The sequence below is a fragment of the Diachasma alloeum genome, unplaced genomic scaffold, assembly GCF_001412515.2.
Source record: "Diachasma alloeum isolate Michigan unplaced genomic scaffold, Dall2.0 Dall_scaffold_00288, whole genome shotgun sequence".
Classification (NCBI taxonomy): Eukaryota; Metazoa; Arthropoda; class Insecta; order Hymenoptera; family Braconidae; genus Diachasma; species Diachasma alloeum.
The window spans coordinates 1,854,474-1,880,257 of NW_021680427.1; the positions used below are offsets into that span (position 1 = coordinate 1,854,474).

The following is a 25,784-nucleotide window of genomic DNA, read 5'->3' on the forward strand; positions in this document are numbered from 1 at the left end:
TCGTCACCCATTCAATTCCGAACCCTACTCGATGTTACTTAACTTTGGTGATCGTCTGTTGTGAAGTTCAAGTCCACTATCCTGTAATTCTTGAGAATATATGCATTTAGATATCTTCGTCTAGAACCTTCGTTAGAATCTTCCTCTAGATAAGATGAAGATTCGTATTCTCTGACGATTGATTCATGATTTTTATGCCTAATCCTTCATTCTGAAGCGTATTTCCGACCATTATTGCTAGCCCTTCTGACCCTCGCAGCCCTCAGTTTTGACCCTTGATGAAAAAAAAAACAAAAAAAAAACACGCCGGGCACTCTCCCAACTATAAGCTACCGGAACTACGGAAATTCTCCCTCAAAATTCACTACACAACACCGCCTAACCACCTTTAGGCTTTAAATAAACTCAAAGAGAATTAGAATTTAGAGAGAAAAATCCCGCACCGCCCAGCCGGGATTCGGACCCGGGTCTCCCAGTTAGGGGTTGGGCACTCTAGCGCCCAATTAAGGCGACTCTTGACCCTTATTTAATTTACTTATGGGTTCTCGATCACTTATCCCTGGCCGGACTTGGACAATGGAATGTTGCTGACACCTTACAAGGAACAAATCCTATTTACTAAAGATGAACGAAACGTGAAGTTGTTTTATATCGAAATATCTCGAAACTGCCTGACCGCTAATCCTTAATTCTGATTGGTCAATATGTGACACGAAGTTATTCACAAAAAAACACGTGGCATTTTCAAATTCTTCAGTGACATGATTTCAAATTCTTCAGAGGTAAATTTTTTTTTTCACGTCATATATGTATATAATATATATATTTCACATGTATATATATTTTCGGTGAAATTAATAAATTCTGTCCTTTTATGGAGACCGATTATTTAAAAAAATTGAAGATAATTAATTGAAAATGAAAAATTCTTTATAGATTCTTTTACTCTACTTCGCTATTCACTTCAATCATTAGTCGAATTCTCTTTGATTCATTATCAATATTTATAAGGTATTCATGAGAAAATGAAATTCAATGAATTCCATTTCTTTATTTCAACAAATGAATAGATCAGCGCGCGCGAGAGCGCGCGCATAGATCTTGTAAGTTATAAACAGCTTAAGCCACATAAGCTAGTGATCGGTGTTAAACTCATCTGTAACCCACAATGATCGTCCCTACTAGTATTGTTGTGCTTGGAATCTATAAAATGAACACTTCTGACATTTTGTAGAAACGAGAACGAATTTGGGAAGATTCATTTAGAAGTTGTGACATTAGTCATGCGCGAAGGCGTTGAAATCTCGACTACGCGGTATGACTACAACTCCATTTTGAAGCATAGAAATTTATATTCATTTAAAATATGCGAAAAAATTTGCTTCAGTGTTTTTGCGGTTTTTAGATGAAAAATTTGAAGTTCAGCATCCTAATTTTCAACAGAATTTAATCAAATCAGTCCCAGTAATTTTTCATATGTATACCTAATTTCCTGGGTAATTTGTCCTTCATATAGAAGTTAATATCAAGGCGAAGACATTCTAGTGTGATTTTCATTTACTTGACTGGTAACTATCGTTATCTGCTAGTATTACAAATTGCAAAATAGCAGATAACGGACAACTTTATGGGCCAACCAAAGTTTACGGTAGCGATTAAGAACGATCAAGATCCAGAGAAATGTCCAATGTAAGAAATATCGACTGTGTGATGCTTTGATAATTATCAGATTCCAATAGAACGTGATAGGAATAAGCATAAACTAGAAGATGCAATTGATTATCTCAATTAAAGTATGAAATTCTACAATCGTATAATTCTGATTCTAATTTATATACATTATAAACATTTGTTCGTCTATAATTGCAGCTTTATGAAATCTATAAGAAATACTGAAGCAACTGTATGCACTGCAAAAACTAATGTTTAGGTTTCAAATGTTTCGGTTGACATTTTTCAGACTTCAAAAAGTGCCCGAATCGATCAAAGATGTCTTATTTTGAGACACCTCCGTTTGAAAATAATTTTCATCGGATCAATTTGAAAAAATAGAGGAGTTTCGAAAATTGCCATTCAATTTTAGGAAAAATTTTGAGAAAAAAGGCACGAGCAGGTGTTTGACATTTTTCTGTTTGACGCAGATGATACACCTTAACAATCAAAGGTCTGAATGACTTATAAATGACAGAATGTCAGACATGAAAAATGGCAAAAAATTAACGTCTGAAATTTTTCAGATGAAAAAAATTGAAGAAATTGTTAAACAATCCTCCGTTTTTCTAATTTCTGAGAAAATTCTTGAAATTAAATCACAGAAAATCACCAAAAATGACTGTCAGTATTCAACTAGATACACGGTTTTGTACCACAAATAATGAGATGATTAGTGATCACTCGCAGAATTGACGGTAATTTTGCATTTCTGGTAATATTTGAATACTTGAATGGAAATCGATGAGATCAAAAAATTGTAGCTGTGAGAGTCTCTATTCCTCATATCACGACATCATTTGACATTCCGCTTAAGTGGCAATTTGTAAAAATCCCATTTCAAAGCTTAACTCTTAATTCACCCCAAAGGCCAATCGCCCAGCTACCAATTCACGCGATAAAGCTCAGGGATATAATCGGCTTGCAGTTACAATTTGTGGGTAATCCACGAATCCGCCGAACAAAAAAACAACATCAACGGCTATAAAATTCCGCAAAAATCCACATTTTCCTTGTATATCCCATCGGGAAAAAATAAAGCTTCCATTATTCCTCAACTCTATTTTTTAAAAGAACAAACAAAAATGATTCCTAAAATAAATAGCGTAGTACTCCGGTATTAACTCCGTCTGAATTAATGATGCAGACCGGGGGGAAAAAAAGAAATCATTAATTCTCTCGTCCTTCAAGACAGTTTTCATGCATCATTAACGGTGGAAACACAAAAGAAAGTCATAATAAGAAATCAGCCTGCGACGAGACAGGGAAATCGTTTGGAAGACAATTTCACCGGGGGAAGAAGAGAGATGGAGCAATCAAAGGGAATTTTCTTTTGTACCCAATCAACCCTTCGTTCAGTTCATTTCGCTCGAGTTTTTGCGTCATTGTTAAACATTATTATTCCAATTTTTTTCAGGAATAAAAAACAAAGAAGAGGTACAATTCTAATGAGACGAATTTTCCTTTCCAATTTGATTTTTCCATAGCAACAGAGGCGAATGCAGCGAATCAGTCCAGAGCGAATCCATCGGTGTTTACAGGACAGGCGGACAGTGCAACTCATGTAATTGGAAAAACGAGTTTTGCTGTGCCAGCACCACCGCCGCTCGCCGCTAGTGAAAAAATCAGAAGGTTATCAGACACTGAACATTTTCGCCAGCCAAATGTCACAGTTGCACATACGACTGTTCAAAAACAACTGCAGGAGGCGCAGACCCAAGCGCAGGCACAAGCCCTCGCCGATATGATACTAAAGGTAATTACATAAAATAATTACATCCATTTTATTTCTCGTCTGACAAAAGGCAAACGTAAAGAATGAAAGAGAGGGGAAAATAAACGTCTAATGCTTAAAGGGTACCTCCAAAATGGCAGTGAAACGTACAACTTCTGATCCTGGCCAACGAGTTCAACTGGCTTATTCGTCGGCCCTTCAAACAACTGCCAATCAATCCCAACAATCCAATCAGCCTCAGCAGCAACAGCCTAATCCCCCTCAACCTCAATCCCAAACTGCTGTTACCGAGAGCTTTACTATGACTGGATATTCCGAAGACGGTGGCTATTTCAGTCCCAGTTTGCAGGATGAAGTTTTTCAACAAGTCACTGCTGTTCCTGATTCAGTACTACTGCAAGCTAGTCAGCTTGATTCTATTCAGGTAATTAAAAAAAATATCTTCAATTTAATTATATCATTCAGTAACATAAAAAATAATGTCGTCGATAAATCATCTTAACATCTTGAACTTCTCATCAAATGTTTGCAATTGTGGATTCCGTTCTCACGTCAAAAACAGTTCCATAATTTTGGGATAAAATGTCCATGAATCGAACAAATTAATTTAAATAAACATCAGCTTGATTCTATTAAAGTGAATAAAAAAATTATACTACTCTTTTTAATTCAATTTAATTTATTCATTAATTTAAAAAACAATGTCTTCAATAAATCCCCTTAGCATCTTGAACTTATCATCAGAAGTTTGGAATTTTGGTTTCAAAGAATTCCGTTCTTACGTCCAAAATCAGTTTCATAATTTAAGGATTCAATTTTCATGAATTGAACAAATTAATTCAAATAAATATCTTGGATCCTTCAATGATTATTTATGTAGGATCATTGTCAAGAGTCAGGATTGATAACAAATATATTAAACTTATCAATATAACTGGATGAAATATAAAATCATATGGATCAATGTCACATAGACTTGTCGTGTCAATAAGGCCCACAAACGCTCTCGACCTTTTCTCTAGCTCTTCTCACCGACCACTGACTCATTCCCAAATATTTTCATCTCAGCATAATTTAGTTTCTTCCTTCGTTACCTCCCACTCTCCCACCTACACTCTTTCTGCGCATTCTTTGTCAAATATAATACTCTCTTTCAATCCGCCACTCAAACCACACGCAATACCCTAACTCCGTCTAGCATAAACACTCTTATTTTCCGATACTGTCACTCCACCAAAATACTTCTCGTTTCACACGTCAATCTGATAAACTCCACCTCATACTTATCGTCTCTATTTGGCCTTTCTGATATTTTTTGAATTTTCTTTTGGCGTCACACAGCCATCTACTCTCGTCTCACAATATTTTTATTTCTTATTTCACTTATTCACTTTCGAAAAATCCAATATACACAATACACTAATCCCATATTTAGGTAGTGAATTGCATATCCTGTGCGGAGACTATAACTTTAAATCACTTCATCAAAAACCCTTTCACCACTTAGAATATTCTCATAATTCACTAAGCAAACCACCTATATCGCACGGACGATACTCCCGAACCAACAATTAACTCAGTCAGGAAAATTTATGTCTAACATGAGCTGATTGTTTATTTATTATTAATTTGGAACGAATTGAAAGATTCTCTTGGTTTTATGATTAATAGCTTGGTTTCATTCAAGATTCATACAATTTTCAATGGGATTTATCATTTGAATTTAGTTTGATTTTGTTATTATTCTTTAGTTGTTTTAAATATAATTTGAGGCATTATTTGATGAAAAGAACGAGCATATTTATCATTTTAAGTTCGGATTTCCAGTGAAAACTAGTGCGATAAATTCATTTAGTAACAATAATACTTTGGATTACAATGACGCGGCATAAATGTTTGATATAAATCTCAGTTGAATTGAAGTTGATTCACTTGAGTATTTGCCGAGTACCGAGTAATGAATTCAAATTTTGGATAGATTGAATGTTTTGATGCGTCTACACTGACGGCTCAGCGCACTGAGCGAAAAAATTGGCTCTGCCGAAAAGATAAATGTTCACCTGTACAAAATTTTCTTGTCTTCAGATTATTATTCCTCACGAGACAATATTCTGCAACGAAAAATTGATTCTTTCCACTGGAAAATCTGGCAATTGCATATGAATACATATTCTTTCAAGTAGAATGCCAGAATTCAAATATGATGAGAAATATTAATAATCTTGATATTTTTGAGCGGAACAAATATATTTTCGGCACAGCAAATTTTTTCTCTCAGTGCGTGAAGTGTGCTTTTCCCTTTGCGTATTGCTAAGACAGCCATCAGGACTCGGGTATAAGGGTCTCATTGCAGGAGCTTTTCCAAGTTTTTTCTTCTTTTTTTACCGACGTCGGTGGCCGAGTGGGCTAGACGCAAGTCTAGTCTGCGAAAAGTTGTGAGATCGATTCCCGCTGGAATCGAATTTTTCAACGGAAGGCTCCGGCGAGCGGGAGGTTGCTAATAGAGTGACCGCCTGTACCGGCATGGGTTTCCTGTGGTTTCCCATGCTACTCCTACGTTCTATAGGAGTGCGAATACGGCACCGTATAGAATCTACAGCCGCATCCATAGGGTTGGATAGACTGCCGACATGAGACCCGAAAAGAGGACTCGAAAGGCCTTTAAAAAAAAGTTTTGTTTTTCGATGTCGTTTCCATGAACAGAAGGATAGGCTATAGTTTTTCTTTTGAGTTGGAGGCGGTAAATACTCAAATATAACATTTTCTGTCGATATTTCATGGCTTTAGAACGACAGATCCCTGATATTGGTCGGAAATGAACAATTTGAGAAATTTCGCGAATACTTCTACGATAATTAATTGAATATTCTGTTCTACGCCATAACACCACCTAAAACCTTAAAAATTTTAAGTTTCAGGCATCAAGCCTCCTGCAAGACCAGTCCCCTGACCAGTTGCAAGACATAACCCTCGAGGATCGTTTCACCTCTCAACACACAGTCAACCCAGACCTCCAAGCGCTGGTCAATTCTCCGCTCCCGGACTCCCTCGCAGAGTTCAGTACCTACGGAACTCAGTACAGCGAGAGTCCGCACACCCTCTCCACCCAATCCCCGCTCCCATCCCCCCTAACTCGACACGACAGTCCGAGTTTCACATACCCAACACCTCCAGCGAGTCAAGAAGGCCTGTTAACCGGGACCCTGCCCCTGCTGAGTCCCCAGGACGATCCCGAAGCAGTTCGCCCCGTGTCATCCCCGCTGAGTGCTGCATTCTACACAACAACATTGTCCTCAGCAGCCGCAGTCGAGGAAGCTTTGAACGCTGTCCTCCCGGAAGAGACCGAAGGCGATACGGACTTGTACGGCTCTGGATCCCCAAATGCAAATTCGCCACTACCAAGTCCTCTTTCGGCAACACCAGCGCCCTCACCACTGTCTTCCCTACCCCCTTCATCAGTCTCATCTCCAGGCCCTGCTGCATTCTCCTCCTCAGGCTTCCCCGTCTCCCCGCACCACGCCCTTCAAAACCAAATGATGCCAAACTCCGAAGATCCCCTCTTATCCTCAACCCCAAAAGACTTCGCAGCAAATCGACGTAAATTTGAATTTCAATCCTACAAATTGATAACAAGCCAGAATTTCATTGACTTCGGCTTGGGGAATGGCAGCCTTGCCGGCATTGTAGTCGATAATAACGGCGAGTACAAGCTAATACAAACAACCGGTCTACAGAAGACAAACGTCCTTGTTCAGAGTAGTGCCCTGAATCCAGGATTAACATTTAGAAAGGAGATACACCTAGCCTCACCACAGATAAAGCCCAATATCGTCAATATATCGACACAGGGCATCAGTCTACAGGGACAGCAGTATCACAATCAGATACACCAACAGGCAATTAATCCAGCTAAATTCTTGATACAGACGACAAATACGCTGAAGGCACCATTCAAGCACAAGATCAATTTACCGATTCCAGTTGAGCAGATTAAAGACGAACTGTTGGATGACGATATTTTCCTGAGTCCCAGCAATGTTTCGAGTCCACTGAGACAGAGCAGAAAGAGACCGAGGATTGAGGGTACATTGACGTCACATCCGTCGAGATTGAGACGAGCTTGTGATCGTCATTGGGACAGCAGTTATACTCCACCACCTATATTGGATCCATCAAGATTAGGCCCTGGGCTTTATGCGAGATTGCATCATAATGAGAGAGAATCGGAGTTCAGTTCTGATGATTCACAGGGAAATGATGGACCACCACCGAGGATAAATATTGGAACGAGGTATCAGGCGTCTATTCCACCGATGGGATGCTGCGAGACTGAGAGAGGACGCGGTGGGAAAGAGACGGATCATTTGCTGTGGGATCCTGGTATTGTTGATGGACTCAGTAGTAATGAAGTTGACATGTATCTCCAATTTGCCTGTTGTGCGAGTGTACCTGGCGGGGGAAGAAATAAAGAGTATGCACTGCATCTTCTGCATATGTGCAAAGGCAATATCAGGGAGGCTATGTTGAAGCTCATGAGGCCTACTCCGATACTGCCGTCGCAGCATCCACTTTTGAGTTATGAGTGCAGGGATTCGGATCGCTGGACATCACAGGAAATGGTGGCTTTCTATCAGGGGTTGATGGAGTACAACAAGGATTTCAATAGTATAGCGAGAGATGTCAGTACTAAAACAGCTAAACAGTGCACACAGTTCTACTATCTATGGAAGAAATTATGTCCGAATGAGTATAAAAGAGTTAGGGCGAGGCATGGGAGGCCGAAGATTAAGTGTGAGCGGCGGGATTTGGGGAGGGATAGCAAGGATACTAAGGAACTCAGGGATGCTATTGCCTCGGTCACTGAAATGGATTTCAGTGAGGAGAAATCGATTCTACATAGAACACTGGTAAGGGTAAATTACGGTCATTTATTTTTCAACGGTGTTTTTTTTTGGATGAATAAATGGGATGTTTATTTATGAATTAGTTGCAAACGAATGAGAGGGAGTCCTCCGCGACCTTGACCACCAGCGAAGGGGAACTAAGGCTTTTCGCCTACGACTGCCCTGATGTGAGTATCAATAACAAAAAATTTGCCATTTTGAAATGTTGAAATCAATTGATTGGAATTCACTAACATGAAGAGACTATTTGAGGACTATTTGTCGTTGTTATTTGGATTTGACTCCACATTTTTGTTGATTAAAATGTAATGAAACAGTTTTTATTACAAAGAATAACTATGCCAATGTGAACGTTAAATGTAGCATGTCGTTGTGTTTTAAACGTTTTCCTCAAGTGCTTAATTCTCCTGGATTAATGATAAAACGAACGAGAGAAACAAATGATTTCCTCACTGCACATAAATGTAATTGTACTCATACATTTTTTTTCTAATTTTATTCTCCATCGTTCGTGTTGTGTTTGGTGTTGTTTATTTTGGCTTTGTGTTTTCTTTGTGTTGTCAGAGCTTTAGCGGAAGTGTAACAGTAACGATGGCCGGAAGCAACATTGTCGCCAATAAAGGCCATGCAACAGTCAACACCAACTCACAAACTCACATTAGTTCTGAGCAACAACTACCCGTGCCCACCCCACTACACTACCCCTGCAAGATTTGCGGGAAGTAAGTTCGTCTAATTTTAAAAATTTTCTTATTTATCAATTCTTCTTTTTTTGTCAAAAATATTGTAGAATACGAGTCGGTTTAGTAATTGCGTATTTGTTCTTTTCCACCCTCTCAACCATCTTCATGTGCGATCGTCTCCATCTTTCTCGGTATTCTTTTATCTTCGTTGTTATTCCACAGATGTGTCATTTCTTTGTTATGTTCATCATTCATTTCGTATGTTCATCATTCATTTCGTCCCAAACTCGTTTAATGAAGTCATTAATCATTAGAGGGGCTCATACTTTACATTGATGTCAGAAGTGCGAGCGATGCGAAGTGGAGTGATAAATTAGCGGAAAAATGCAGGATCCGAGTAACAGAAATTTCGACGCCAGAACTGCTCGCCGCTTGAGAAATCCACTTCTGACACCGATGTAGAATAATAGTCGGTTTAATAATAAATGAATGTTTATTAAAGAAATTGGAAGGCATAGAATAATAAATAATAGATACACTGATAGAAAGGATTAGTTATTGTTAAGAAATGGATTTAGTTGGTTACTAGGGTGTCTTCGGTCTCACCAAATGCTCATTTATTAATAATTACGAGAACGATCGCGCGCTTGAGCGTGCGTGTTAACGACAAATCGTGACACGAAAACCGAAAGCCGACCGAAGTCGAACACGTGCGGGCGGATCCGAATGTTCGACCAATGAAATTCGAGGAATGAGCTTTACGCTACAACTTACGGCGTATGTTATTTTTAGAATAGGACCAAATACATATTTGAGGAGCCTTGTTTGACTCGACTTTTACTTTTCAAGTGAACCATTCGTCAACTGTTAACGAATATTTATTTGGTCACATTCAACTCTACCGTTTATTAATAATTAACAAATCTCGTTTGGAATAAATGAATCATTCTATCAGTGTACAAAAAAAAATGACACGTCCACGGACTAAAAACCAAAGATAAAGGGTAACGTAAATAGAAAGAGACGATCGTACGTAGCAACCGTTGAGAGAGAAGGATAGAACAAATACGCAATAATATAAAGCAATTGATGAGAACAACAATTGCATTTCAAAAATACAGCATGTAGAAATGTAGAGAAAATACTTTTCTAAAATACATTGAAAAGAATAAAGATATCACCGGAACTGTTGACGTTTTATCCGGAGGAGACCGTCGATTGTTGAAGTTAGGCCATAGAAGACAATTTCGCCTGGATGTCATGGGCTTTGCCTAGATTACAATGCAAATAGTCACTGTAATTACCGCTATCTCTCATTCGCCATTTCCTTTCTTTTGAATCACTGTTGTTTGGCCATTCAACGCTATGCACGTTCATATATATTTCCTTATGTATGCTATGCATGTATAATCAAGTATACATGCATAATAAAACGAATATCTGTGGTGGAAAATGACGGAAAAAAATGGGAACCACCGCGCATAAACTTGAAATACAAATTTCACATGATTAATCCCCTGTTTTTTGCCGCATGAGTTGCATCGCTTGGAGCTACCGCTGTATCTGTGATTAATCACGTTGGAAATTCTGTAAATTATAGTGGAAAAACTACATAATTACGTAGCTGAATCACATAATTGTGTTTATCAGTGGGAGCAAAATGATTAAATGGACATTTTGCATAATTTAATTGCAGAGTTTTCAACAAAGTGAAAAGCAGAAGTGCCCACATGAAATCCCACCGGCCAATACCCTCGCCCGATTCAACGGCACAGGAGTCTAAAAAATCAAACAATCATCAACAAAAACAATCACACAATCAAGAGCAATCAAATTCATCGAGTTTGGTGTCACATGGACACGACTATCGACAGAAAATATCAACGACCAGTGATACTGTTAATCCAAATGCCAATAATATTTGGCACAATCCAACCAGATTACGACCCCCATAGAACACTCAAATGCGCGCACTTGAGGTACCCTAACGAATGCTACAACTTCTAATATATGGCATCGTGGAATTACATCAGGATAATTTTCTCGGGGCTTTTCATCATGAAAAATACTTTCTGCTCACTGGCTTGGAGAAAATACTCACCTCGTTATTATGACCTTGAAGTGCATGCGCTAGGGAGTTTCCACCAAACGGTCTAAGGAAATAATCATGATTATTAATAAATTGTAAAACGTGAATTAATGAGGATAATGAATGATCCCGTGAGGTAACCAGGGTATCGATAATGCGATGAATGAACATATTCGACACATGCAGTCATTGGGAAGAATTATGAAATCGAATAACTGACAATCCTTCGTGAATAGAAGAGGAAATAAAACAAAATGAATGATAATCATAAGATTATTAAGTCCATGGTACTATTTGTTAATCTAATGGTGCATGCAAAAATGAAATATGAAAAGCGTCAAATTATTTATCGTCCGATCGATCGCTTGATGAAGAAAAATTTTGACAGCGAATTACTTTCATCATAATCTTGCTGTAAATGTTGATAATAAATTGACGAATAATTTATCTATAGAATCAAATTTGAATCAAATAATTCTCCAGTTTATATTTCGTGCGATGATGATAATAGTTATTAACGTTTTTGAGACTTCTTTGCGTACACAGAAAATCATAATGAAATCAAATGTTCTAGGAAAATTCATTGAATGATAGATTTGTACATAAATATAACAAAATTAATGTACATATTATTATGAATGTCTGAGTGTACAATGGGGAATAGAATCTATGAAAATCATGACACATTGTGAAGAAATAGTTTAGCTGAATTTTAGTGTTATTAGTTTATTTAGATAGATGATGTTTCATTTTTTTGCTTTTGTGTTTATCCCATTTATTTTCTTGCATCTTTTACACGGCTCTACGTGGCGAGGCTCTTGCAAAAACAATCTCTAATATTTATTTAGTATTTAATCACCACTGATGTTGGTTGATCATTAAAAATTTTATTACACAAAAACAATTAAAAATTACACAATTTGATAATCTCAAATTGGTTTAGATGAATTGACTAAAGACGTCACAATTCGATATCATAGGATGACTAGGAAAATGAATTTCAAAGAAACCCCATATGAGTATGGATTTTATATCAAGTTTCACGTTCGGAAACTCTAAATTGTTATTCAAGAGATTTGCCAAACGTAGACAATTCTAATATATTGTTATTAATTGTTAAATAATCCTCAGCTACTCTAACTTTTATCGTTTTAAGTAATTAAGAAGAATACTATAGTGTACATTGGAACTTTTTAACGATGAAAAAGAAGCCATCGACAAATCTTCCTTCTTTTAAAGGTTGAAGATGACTGCTGGATACTTGAAAAAAAGTCTCCGCCTTGATTCGTTTTTTTTAGTAGTCAAACTATCATCATGTTCGATGTGAATAGAATAAATAACATCTTTCCTTCAAGTTTAGTGCCAATCGCTGTGAAACATTTTCCTATCTTGATAGAGAAAAAATACTTCTAAGACCTTTTTCATCTTCTTTAATATCTTAACAATACACTTTTTTCACAATTGAAAGAGATTAACGAAATGAAATACTGAGATGATTGTCTAATATTCATCATGAAATAATTTTAGTTACCGATGGGATGATTTATATTTTATTTAAATAACAAAACATTATACCAACGCTGCAGAGTGGAAGGAATCTGTGAATTGTTTTGATTTTTTTATAATAACCTCCAGTGATGATGATTGGATATATAAATAAGACTTTTTAGACTGTACAAAATTTGTTAGTGAGTGACAAATTTATATTGAATTTGATCTTCTCATGTGTACGCGCCGGTGTGAGAAACAGAAATAAAAAAATATAGGAATAAAGATGAAAGAAATTAGACAGACATATCATTTAAGACAATACACTTGTTGCGGAAACTAAGTTTCTATTAATAATGATTACGACGATACTAAATTTAATCGTAAACTTCTTGTTTCTTGAATAAAAATAAAAACAAACTAGATTATATTGAAGCAAAATGTGTTGTGACTACAAATGCATAATAGTAATTATAATGTACGTCAATTGGTACAATATCGAACAAAAGAAAACATAATGCTAAATTCTTTAAAAATAGTTCAAAACTCAGTGTTAAATCTATTTTCTTTCAACATAAAATCATAAGGGAATCACTGGAGGCTGATTATAATGATCAAAATATTGTAATAAAGATGAAAAACCCGAAGAATAGCAAAATTACCGAGATACCAGTCAAAAAAGAGCAAAAGTTGACAAATTTTGCTTGAAATTGTACAAACGAGTCCCTCCACATCACAGAATGAAAACGATGCACACAAGAAAAAGTTACATTTTTGAACTATCTATAGATATTGGTATTGGAAGTGAGAAATGGGGTGAGTCAGATGATTCTCAAAAATTTGTTTTCCCAGGAAATTTCCTCCCTATGAATTATTCAGAATAATTTAGGACCAAAGCATGTTCGGGGTTACGAAACATCTCATACATGTATGAGTGAATTTAGCATCTAAAATTCTGTCACAAGTCACACCTTAACCAATCAAACTACAGCAGACGTCACATCTTGAAACAATAACAATTTCACGTAATAACTCTACATGCTGAATAAGAACAAATCAAAAAATCAAATTTCACTCATAAAAAAACATGAACTGACTTCGTCTGTTTGATGAACTAAAATCAGCTGAGGCAACAGTATCCTGAGAATCACGTAACATAAGATCCAATAATTGGATTTAAAAAATATCTGCAAGGCATAGCACGTATTTGAGTTTTTTCCAGAATTACGATTCATCCCTCCTCATCTCACTTTTCCGTTTCAATACTGGTATCTCTATAGACTTAATAACAAAATATATATATAAAACAAATTGATATGTGATGTAATTAAATGGTATGTGGTAATATGGTATTATGTATTTGTACATAGGCGGACCCGTGCCATCAACTAGTGAGTTGTACCGATATTGTACTGATGCCACTGAACCAAAAACGTGAACAAACTAAAGATAAAGAACTACTTAATTTATTAAGCCGATACGTCTTCTGTTGTCTATTCTTAAGTAGATTGAATTATTTATTTGATTATTTATTGCCAATCAACAGATAATCTAATGATCCTTATTTATTCATCACCCTTTACTAACACAATACGATAATTGGGCAAAGTATATTGGTACAACTCGATAAAGGAAGTGTAGCGTGGTTTAATACACCTGAGGAATGTGCTCAAAATACTGTATTTAAAAAAAGAGAGAAAAAAAAACGAAAAAAAAAACCTTGGAAAAAAGTGAAAAAAAAAATCATCGAAGTTTTAACGCAACATTTTACTCTAAAAACAAACACGAAGAGAATAAAACAAGACAACAAAATAATTACAGATTATAAGTAATTTGTAATCAATTTCAATCTCTTAATCTAATTATTCTATACTTTGAATGTCTATCTCTATATACCAGTATGGTTCTCACTCTATCTCTATTAGATGTTAAAAATTATTCTATACAAATCTTCTACAATTAAAAAGCAATACAATATATTGTTGATAGAAATTTTTTCTGTCAGAAAAGAACTGGACCAGCTGTAACAATGAATAATGTTGTTAAATTACTTGGTTTATCCTATACAGAAAACAATTCGATCTTCCTCACTCAATGCTGCAATCAATAATGATAGAGAGAATTCACAATAGCGAATACTGATTAGAACACTTGCATCAACTCAATTGCCGTTTTCTCCTGTATTATACCACTTTAGTAATTCTATGCTCAACTAGTTTTATTCGTATAGACTATTTATAAAAAAAAATATTATTCTACAAACCACGATTAGACTATTTATCTAATGGTAGTTCTCTTTAATCAAATTGGAATCATCATCTTGCTCAATCAAAAATGATAACTCAAGAGAATCATAAATCTTACTCAATACTCGATCGCTCAAAAATGCTGAAAACTCAAACGCACGAGTATCAATCATTACTGTTGATTTTAATGTTGAAAATAAAATCCCTATTTTTAATCTATTTCGAATACAGCTGGTCTCTTTTCACGTTCTTTAAACGTACCTCGATTATGCATTACAGTAATAATTTTCATTGACTTCCAAACTTTACACTAACACTACTCAACTCTGCATTATGTACTTAAAAAAAATACTATTTATTGATAAAATTGACAATGTCGAAAAACTGGACGTATTTTTATTTAGCCTAATGGATGTTTCAATAATTTATTAATCAAATTATTTGAATAAATGCGACTGTAATGCATAATGTAACTGAATCCGTTCAGTCAATATTTTCCAACGCAATGTGGTATAAATAATTGCCAAAATAAATTTTAAAAAACAATAATTATATAGATGAACACAGCTGGACTTACAAAAAAAAGATGAAAAATAATGAATGAGAATGGCCAAAGAGATAATTAATAAGCCTACCTGGCCTCAATGATAACTCTGAGCCTAACCGGTAATACAACAAACATTCAATGCATGTGAATAAATCACATGCATTCAACGAATGCATGCATTCAATGAATGTATTAACTTTTAAAACCAGAACGGCTTAATGATAAAGGCAACGAGCGTCCGTACGTCAGTATTATTTTGAAGCTCTATAACATGTGAATTTTAGCAGAAGAGAAGAGTCATTTTTAGATCGTCAACACGCCGTATTGCATATAAGTACGTACCGTTTAATTTAATATACATATACTACATCCTAAAAATCTGAACATTATACATTGTACACATATAAATATTATAATATAATATATTGACATCATAGCTGTACGGTCTGTCTGACGAGGGAGTAATTGTTCCTGTGTGCAAATGCGAGTGATTAAAGAATAACACAAACAAAGAAAACACCTCTTGCTACTTAACTAATGTATTTCTAGATGTCATATTCGTTGAACGTTGAGAAAAAAAATTATGATTAAATTAACTTGGACAACCGGACGTCCCAGAATCACACAGCCATAATAAAAGTAATGAAGAATACTGGTAGAAATTCAACTGAATGAACAGATGAAAGAGAAATATTTTTAAGACTCTTGGCTGAGGCACTCCCATTACGATAATAATACCGATGAAATATGAGAGGACAAGAGAAGACAAGTGACAAAAAATGGTTTATCTGGTCTGTTGCCTACTATGACGTACCTCTTGTGTATAATAAAGAAATAATGAAAAAGAAGAAAAACGAATGAAGAATTGAACAAAATTTGTCCACTCACGGATTGAAAAATCCACATTATTTGATATCTGAATAATTGACGAGAGAATACACTTGACAAGCCTAGCAGAGAAATCGAAATAACCACAATAAGAGAGGTTTTCAACAATGAGAGTTCACACTCGCGTTTACAAAAGGGAAAATCATATGAAAAAACCGTCGTTTACGAATGATTATTATTAAGAATCAACGATAGAATATATAAGAAATGAAAAAGTCATATATTATATATTAATACTGCATTGCATAAATAATATAAATATGATGATGACATAACTATTTTCTTCTATGGATATATTGTGTGAGTGACATAATGATGCGTGTTATTTTCAGTCGAAATAAATAAAGTATAAAGATAAATTGAAAAAACTTAATATACGTTGGAACTTAACTGTGCCAATGATCGGTGTCTGCACGTGATCGCCTTTTTCTACTCAGCTTGAATGTAAATATTGAAAGAAAAGACGGAAGGATCGAATGGGAATAATTGATGAAAGAGTATTAATGCATTCAATAAATTCACCAACTGTTCATCATTACCATGAACAAACGTGTTATTCTGATTGTCAGTGTTCCTCAAGCATTCTGTTGTCTCGACACCGTGAGCTATTGCCGAATGATGGAATGACGGTTAACAATGAGATCATTAAGGGAAAAATTGAGAGAGAAAAATGATATAATGTGTAATAAGCCAAGTGCCTTGTGTTCTGGTAAATTTACTCACTAATCGTTGAACTTTTAAACTATGTATAAACGTAAAAAATGTAGAGCGTGAGAAAGAAAGACAGCACAAAATGAAAATACTACCACGTGATTTTTCTCTCGTTAAATTTCTCGAAAATGTTTTTAATTTACGGACAAATTGCGTGCCAAATGACACTCTTCACTGAATTTTCACTGCCCAGATGCAGACTTTTATAAATCTTTTGAGATGTGCAAGGTGAATAATACGAGTCACGATAATTTTTTGAATTTTTTCTATTTCATGAATTAGCGTTTTTTCGTTCTACATCATGCTATGGAATTGTTTATCATTGTGATAAGGGAAAATAATGAGGAATCGTGTCGGTTTTATTTTTTTTCGATACTCTCACAGCTGTATATCTCGGACATTATGAAACTCTAACTATCGGTATCTAAGAGGAATTGATGTACATACATAGAAAATAGGGGTTAGTTCAATTGTCATGTGCGAGAGTTCTTTTCTAGAGAAACAGGAAAATAGAGACAAAAAAAATTCGCTGTTTTTTGGGTTCTTGTGTCAGTTATTGGGGAATCCATGTTTGCACAAGCTGAGACTGATTGATTTTACATAAATTCTACTAGTCTTGAATGAGAAAATAACTTCATGTCAATATCATTTTCCAAAGTCACGAAATTTGGATACAAGAGAGAAATAAAAACCCGTATTTACAGCCAAAAATGATTAATTGACACGCCTAAAACACTCACGACTTACGTTTTCACGCACAATAAGGTTTATTGATAAATTCTGTGCCAAGAGAACATCAAGAAAGGGCGAATTTCGTAATTAATTAAGATGGATAAATTTTAATGAGAGAAAGAGAGAAGAGCAATGCAAAAAAATGCAACGTAGAAAATGTGATGTTCACTTAACGAAATAGGTGAATCATTAAATGCGAAGTTCCAAGAATTCCGTGTGATTCAAGGAAAACATTACACATCAACTACGCAATAACGAAGATGAGAAAAATTATGTAATGGAAGAATGAGAGAAAGAATAATGTAAACCCTTGATGGTCTTCAATCTTTCTTCCGTGGCTTACATTAATCATATTATTTTCCTAACGAATATTAACGATTCTTTCAGTAGTTCATCATCTATTAACAAAATCATATTGTCATGTTTAGACAATCGCAGTAATCAAATGAATTTTCCGATATTTCTGGTGCATCTGCATCGAACGAATCAAAATTTATAAGAAATAATCAAATGATGAAAGGATCATTTCTCTCGAGGCTTCGATAGTATTGATAAAATATAACGAATAAAAACAATGTGTAAGAAAATAGTTATAATACCCTGTGCGTAACCGGATTAAATTCTCTAACATAACAGAATAAAATGAAATCTGGCTGAAGCTCTGAATCAAAATGATGGAAACATACGTTGGAAACCCATGAAAAGAGTCAGTAAGCGCGTGAGAATCTGTCATCCTCGTGTTTAAACAGTTGGAGTACGTTTGAAAGTTGAAAATGAATGGATGCATGATAACTTAATCGAAACCATTGACTAATAGGAGAATCAATGAACCGAGTGATTGAAATTTTAAATAAACACGAAAATGTCATTTTAGAAGTAACTTAGGGCTGGATAATATTTTCTTACGACAAAACTACACCCATTTTATGTACATTCCTTCCTAAACCTGTGAATATTGAATGTTTAAAGCAAAAGGTATAAATATTTTTGTGTAACAATAAATATACTTTGTAATCGACAACTAATAGCTCATTATTGATATGAAAAAATATGAAAAAAAAGAATCAAATTTTAAAAATTTACCGATAAGTATGAATTTAGTGATAGTCATAGTAACGTCGATGTTAATTGTTCAGTGTTATGCCAAAGTGAAACAAAAAACAAAATCAAAGATCCATTTAATTGAATAAATGTGTGCAGTGCGTTGATTCTATGCTTTTTAACGAAAATAAAAATACAAATAAATTCGAGTGAACACTACACACACGATAAAGTATCAAAATCCAGCCCTAATTAGTTGTAAAGAGTGTATGCTTTATTAGAAGTGGAATAAACATTCTCTCTTTCTCTCGAGTACTCCACTACCAAGTAAATGATGAACATTCATTGTTAAAAAAAGATCGGACATATCAAAGAACACAATGTGAAAAATGAAATTTTACACCAATGTTTTGAGCTCAATTTTTTTAATCATTCTGAATTGACGTCGTCGATGGTTCGGTTTCGTTGAATCCTAAATTAATAACGAAATATAAAAATACATGAACGACATTGAGCTGCTGAGAGGAAAAAAAAATCAATGGCGATCGTTCACTGTCCAAATACTTTTTATAACAAGGAAGATGAAAAAAGTATAAATGTGTACATAAAGTGAAATTCATTTCATACGATAAATCCATTTCATCAAATTATTTACGTAATGACAGAAATAAATGAAAAATCGAAACATCGTGAAAATGTCAAAATTGAGCCAATTTGAAAAGTTCAAAAATGTCCCGAATATTCCGATTCAAACTTTTTACTGAGCTTGGATAAATCCTAAATAAAAATATTAAAGTACATGACATAGAGGGAATACGAGTGATTAGTGATGTAGACACGTACAACATATAGATGAGAATCATTATTATTATGACACCTGAAAGAGTCTAACATCCACTGAATCGGCAAGGGTAGTCAGCGAGAAAGAAGAGTGAAAATGGATAAAATAGTGAATCCTTCAATTCTTCCTCTGGACTGCCCCTGAATTCTCTGAGAAATTCCATCCCCTTCACCTTTTCAAATAAATGTAAAAACAAAAATTACAAAAACAAAATTGATATAACGTACTTACCACGATTTATATCAATTGATAATATATTTATGACAAGTGATTGATTGTGAGTCATTTAAATAATTGTTATATGTATTTTCTATATATTACAGTAAATAAACTAATACACATAATATATATTTAAAAACAAAAATGACATTATGTCGATATTGAGTGTAGTGTTACTCGTCGATAAGTATGAAAATATTAAGAGAATGAGATTGAGAGGCAACAATAGCATGAACGGTTTTAATCTTTCTCCATTAAAATAATTGAAACTTCGTCAGCTGGACGCGATGAAAAAGAAAAATAGTTTAGAAATCAGACAAACCCGAGAGATGTTCATGTAAAAGCGTTGATGTGAGTAAAAGTTTCGAAAAAAAAAAAACAATTACGGAATTCAAACACAAAGGCAGATGATCAGAGAAAAATGGCGATAGTGAAACAAGATTTTAAAAGAGTAGATACTAGTATTGTATTTTCTCACTCCCACTGAGAAGTGAATGTTCAACGCTATACACATTACTTGAATGAATAATGAGAAGAAAAAATATGAGCAGAAAGAAAAAAGAACGATGACCTATATATAAAAGTCTATAAATATATAAATAAATATATTATATTATCATATGAAAACAAAAAGTCACTGTATAATTGTAACGAAAAAATTGTTTTTCAAACGATGTGGTATTTTTATTGTAGATATTATTGCATACGAATAAATGATTCATTGTACGATGATTTAAAACAAAAAATAATTGATGGTTAACATTCATTGGTTTTTCATTTGTGAGAAAAGGACAAATCTGTTAGTTTAATTTTTCTCATATATACTTTTATTTCAGACGTTTTCCTTCAAAAAAATTATCTCCAATAATAAGCGAATACATATGTGCGTTAAAAAACATATATTTCTATTTTTCTCAACATTAATTAAACATCTCTTAACTGTTTTTAGTTTTTCGTGCTGAAGCTGCTGCTTGCGAATATTTTGATCGATGAATTCTGAAGGAGATTCTGTAGAAATAAATATTTGGTATTCCACTGACCGCAACGTTCGGACAAGATCTCACTTCCAAGATTACTCACGAAACTAATTCCATGTGACAGTTTCAATAATCCATTGTAGAATATGAGATTCGAAAGTAGATGCAAAAAAACTAGCAGAATTCATCGAGAAGTAATGCATTGATAACAATAATTAGTTTGCATCTTTCAATATTTTTCATTGAATTGTTCACTTTTTTCCTATTCAACAAGAATTTCGTAGTTTGGGAAACAGACATTGGCTCTACCGGAGATGATATAACATACGTTGTGCGATATCTGGCCATTTCTAATGAACTGGGGTTCACCTTAGTCAGTCTCCTGCGAGAATAGCATTGGATGGTACTAATGTTCCTGCGATTGATACCAATCTTCCAATCGATATAGTGTTTTCATTGTAGATATTACTGCACATGAATAACCGATTCATAGTACGATGATTTAAAACAAAAACAAATTAATGGTAAACATTTATGGATTTTTCATTCGTGAAGAAATGAAAAATTTGTTAGTGTCATTTTTCTCATATATACGTTTATTTCAGACGTTTTCCTTCAAAAAAATTATCTCCAATAATAAGCGAATACATATGTGCGTTAAAAAACATATATTTCTATTTTTCTCAACATTAATTAAACATCTCTTAACTGTTTTTAGTTTTTCGTGCTGAAGCTGCTGCTTGCGAATATTTTGATCGATGAATTCTGAAGGAGATTCTGTAGAAATAAATATTTGGTATTCCACTGACCGCAACCTTCGGACAAGATCTCACTTCCAAGATTACTCACGAAACTAATTCCAAGTGACAGTTTCAATAATCGATAGTAAAATATGAGATTCGAAAGTAGATGCAAAAAAACTAGCAGAATTCATCGAGAAGTAATGCATCGATAACAATAATTAGTTTGCATCTCTCAATATTTTTCATTAAATTGTTCACTTTTTTCCTATTCAACGAGAATTTCGTAGTCGGAGAATGACATTTCGGCTCCACCGTACGGGATATAGCATACATTGTGCGATGCCTGAACCTTTCCAATGGTCAAAGTGCCCTCGTGGTTGACACGACCGATGAACAGGGGCTCTCCTTCCTCAGTCTCTCCTCCGGGAACGGCGTTGGGTGGTACTTGGCCTCCAGCAATTGGTACCCATCTTCCATTGCATCCGCAAAGAACCTATCGTGATAATAGAGGTCATGGAGTGATCAACAAAAAATATTAAAAAGAGGATCCACCATATGCTTATAACTATAAATTATGATGTACAATCCATTGATTGATGTAAAATCATGGATCGTGAATGTTATTTATCATGATTAATTCATTATTTTGATTATTCATCAATTTTTTTTGAATCTGCTGCACTTATTAAGGCTTCACTTCAATATTTGAGTATGAATCTCTGAAATTTATATAGTTTCAACGCATTTTTTTAATGAACAATCAATCATTTTTGGGGAAATTTAATGGAGCTTAAAATTTTAATCCAATTTGACGAAGGAAATCACGAAAATTCAGGCGATTACTGCCCTCAATTTTCAACATAAATGAGAAATTTATGAATACTTTGATCTCAAATTGAACTTAAACTCACAACTTTAAAAATTTGTAAATGAAAATTAGTTTAATTTCGACGAATGATTAGGGTTTATTTGTATGTTTGATAATTTTACAATTTAAAACCTATCCCGAAAACATAAGTCATGAAATGAGCAACGGGAGATATTAAAAAGAGCTAATGCTCTTAACATCTATTCGTAAATACTAATTAAAATATATTTACAATCATGTAATAACAAATCATTAATCAAGATTATTGTTCGTCGTAATGAATTCATTATTTTGATTATTCATTTTTTTTAGTATCTGTTAAATTTATTGAAGTTTTATCTCAACATTTGAGTATGAATTTAAATTTTTTTTAGGAATAATCAATTTATGGAGAATTTCAACGGTTTTGTTCAATGAATTATCAATCATTTTTGGGGAAATTCAATTGAGCTTCAAGTTTTAATCCAATATGGCGAAGGAAATCACAAAAATGCAAGTGATGATAGCCCAGAATTTTCAACATATGTTAAAAACTTATGAATAATCTGATCACAAATCGAATTTAAACTCACAATTTTGAAAAGTGGTAAATCAAAATTAGTTCAATTCCAACAAATGTTTAACGTTAATTGGGATGTTTGATAACTTTACAATTTAAAACCCATCAAAAGAATGTAAGTCATAAAATCAGCAACGGAAGATATTAAAAAAAGCATAATTACGAATTTATAAACATATATTCGTAAATACAAATGAAAATATATTTACAAACGATCATTTAATATCAAATCATTAATTAGCATTATTATCCGTCGTAGTTAATTCATTATTTTGATTATTCACTTTCATTAATTTTGTCAATATCTGCTAAACTTAATGAAGTTTCACCTCAATATTTGAGTATGGCTTTTTTAAATTTATAGGAATAATCAATTCATGTGAAATATCAAAAGATTTTTTCAATAAAGAATCAATGATTTTTGGAAAAATTCAATCACGAAATTGCAAGCAACTGTTACCCTAAATTTTCAACATGAATGAGAACCTTACGAATAATCTAATCTCAAATTGAACTTAATTTCACAACTTTGAAAATTTGTAAATCACAATGAGTTTAATTTCAATAAATGTTTAAAGTTAATTGGGTCGTTTGATAATTTCACAATATTTCTACTCAATAATTCCCCCGATTTATTTATAGTCTTCGATGATTGTATCTCACCTCATATTCGGGCTTTCCATGTTCACCACCGCCCCATGCTACATAGCAAACAGCGTGACTTGGCTTGACCTTGCCAGGAATAAGCGCACCTTCGTGTTGGGCCCTGCCCACGAAAAGTGGCTCGCCATCTTGTCCACCCTCGAGTGCACCAGGTGGGATTTGTCCACCTGATGCGGCACACCAGCAGGCACTTCCGGCGTATCGCGCAGACGGTGCTGATGGATTTGGATCTACAGTTGATAAATCATGTTAGATCGTTTTGATTGAGAGAATGCATGATTGTGAGGAATAATATATGGAGTAACAAATACTATACACCATCACAGGAACAATAAAATGAAGGGAATAAATGGTTTTTTACGTAGAGGAATTCACTACATAGGTAAAGATGAAATTGGTATATAATGGATTCTGAATAGGCAGATGGTAAATATATTATTCGTTATCTAGGAAATCGACAATTTAAAGAAATAATTGCCAGAGGCTTCCATTTATATTCGAGTTATGAGCAGAACTACGCCAAATCAACAAGATGAAGAGTCGCTGTTGCGGATTTTTGTTCCAATTTTTTTTCTGCAAAGATGGCAATGAGGCAAAAATTTCGAAAAAACGATAATTGAAAAATATTGACAATTGAGGGAGTTATGATTTTTTGAAAATGGCAAGTTTTTGTCAACTGAAACCCATGCGGTTACACGCACGTATCATATAAAAAACTTTTTGAATAATTAACGATTTAAAAAAAACCGTTTTTTCGTATAAACCCCGTCAAACTGAAGATAATGTTATATATGACGTCTGATTTTGAAGAGTTTTTCATGTTCTTTGAGTGTCCCGAAGGGCGATTTGATAGCTTGAAACCCCGCAGAGATATCGGGACCAATTTAAAAAAAAAAACAAGTTTTTGGCCAAAAAATAGCAATTTTCAAAAAATTATAACTCCCTCAATTATCCACATTTTTCAATTGTTCTTTTTCAAAATTTTTGTCTAATCGCCATCTTTTCATTAAAAAAAAATGGAGACGAAAATCCCGTGAATCGGCTTTTTTGTCCTGCTAATCAGGCGTGGATCTGCTCTTATTCAGGGTCTTATGAGAAAGATTAAGATCTAGAAAAAACCTTATAACAAGACTACTTTTTAAAAGAATAAATGAAAAAAAAATGATGGATTAATTTATTGTTTTATTATGTTAACACTATTTTAAAGGTTTGCTTCATTAAAAGTTGAATAGATTCAATTTTATGCGTTATTAATTGCCGAGAAATTCAGCAGTTCTATTAAGAGTAAATTCCATTTATCTCCATGAAGATATTAACCATGCTCACAAGCGTTCTAATACAGAACTAAATACTGTGAAGATATTATTAGCATAAAGAGTTGATCATCACCATGTACTCGATATTAAGGATATCCAAGTAGTTTGAGCAATTTTCTTGGAGGGGAAACCCTTTCCAGAGTTTATAGAATAGACCAAGAGTTTTTTTGAGGCTCAATATCAATCTTATTTTCCGAATATTTTTGTCGAAAAAACAAATTTTGAAAATTAAAATTTAACACATTGTGTCCATAACAGCTGAACAGTCACATCTTCAATACAATAGTTCCAAGTCTTATAGTATATTTCGAAGAGTGTTTTTCGAAAAATGTTTTTTGGCTCGTGGTAAGTTTATAGCACGAGTCGAAGGCGAGTGATATAATCCCAAGACACAAAAAACACTTTTCTGCACTTGTATCGAACGATTTTTTTCATCACAATGAGTAAAAATCAAGATTTTGCGCACGCGGAGCGTGCGTAAAATTTCACTTTACGCATAAGTGATGAAAATATATTTAATATTCAATTTCTATTAATAGTAATCCTCAGTGCGTGCGTATAACATTACCGATGAACAAAATAAAATCATCCTACAACTGTTGATAATAACGTTGAGAGGTGATAATCATTTGTCTTGTGAATGAGCGATGAGTCAAGCTATTGCTTGTGATATTCTACTCACACACACAGCATGATTAAAGGAAATTGACGATTTAATACTCCTTTCACTTCCGAACGGAAGCTATGTATTTTTATTTATAAATAAAATTAATGAAGAAACATGAACGGCAAATAAAAGAGAAAAAAATTAGTGCTAATTTGGG

At 34.1% G+C, this 25,784-nt stretch overlaps 2 protein-coding genes across 3 annotated transcripts in view; one reads left to right on the forward strand and one right to left on the reverse strand.

Annotated features, from left to right (window-relative positions):
- Positions 1-20,583, forward strand: part of LOC107038772 — a 469,173-nt gene extending 448,590 nt beyond the window's left edge. The window contains exons 11-16 of the mRNA XM_029126156.1: positions 3,198-3,466; positions 3,567-3,869; positions 6,358-8,352; positions 8,433-8,516; positions 8,914-9,071; positions 10,729-20,583. Of these exons, the coding sequence (XP_028981989.1) occupies positions 3,198-3,466; positions 3,567-3,869; positions 6,358-8,352; positions 8,433-8,516; positions 8,914-9,071; positions 10,729-10,987 (3,068 nt within the window). The 3' untranslated portion in view covers positions 10,988-20,583. The remainder of the gene's footprint in view (positions 1-3,197; positions 3,467-3,566; positions 3,870-6,357; positions 8,353-8,432; positions 8,517-8,913; positions 9,072-10,728) is intronic.
- Positions 20,584-20,716: 133 nt separating this feature from the next.
- The window catches only part of LOC107038774, a 22,277-nt gene continuing 17,209 nt past the window's right edge, over positions 20,717-25,784 (reverse strand). For both annotated transcript variants that reach the window (XM_015258032.1, XM_015258033.1), the window contains 2 exons: positions 23,645-23,874; positions 20,717-22,047 (listed from right to left, as the gene is read on the reverse strand). In XM_015258032.1, coding sequence (XP_015113518.1) covers positions 21,820-22,047; positions 23,645-23,874 — 458 coding nt within the window. In that variant the 3' untranslated portion in view covers positions 20,717-21,819. The remainder of the gene's footprint in view (positions 22,048-23,644; positions 23,875-25,784) is intronic.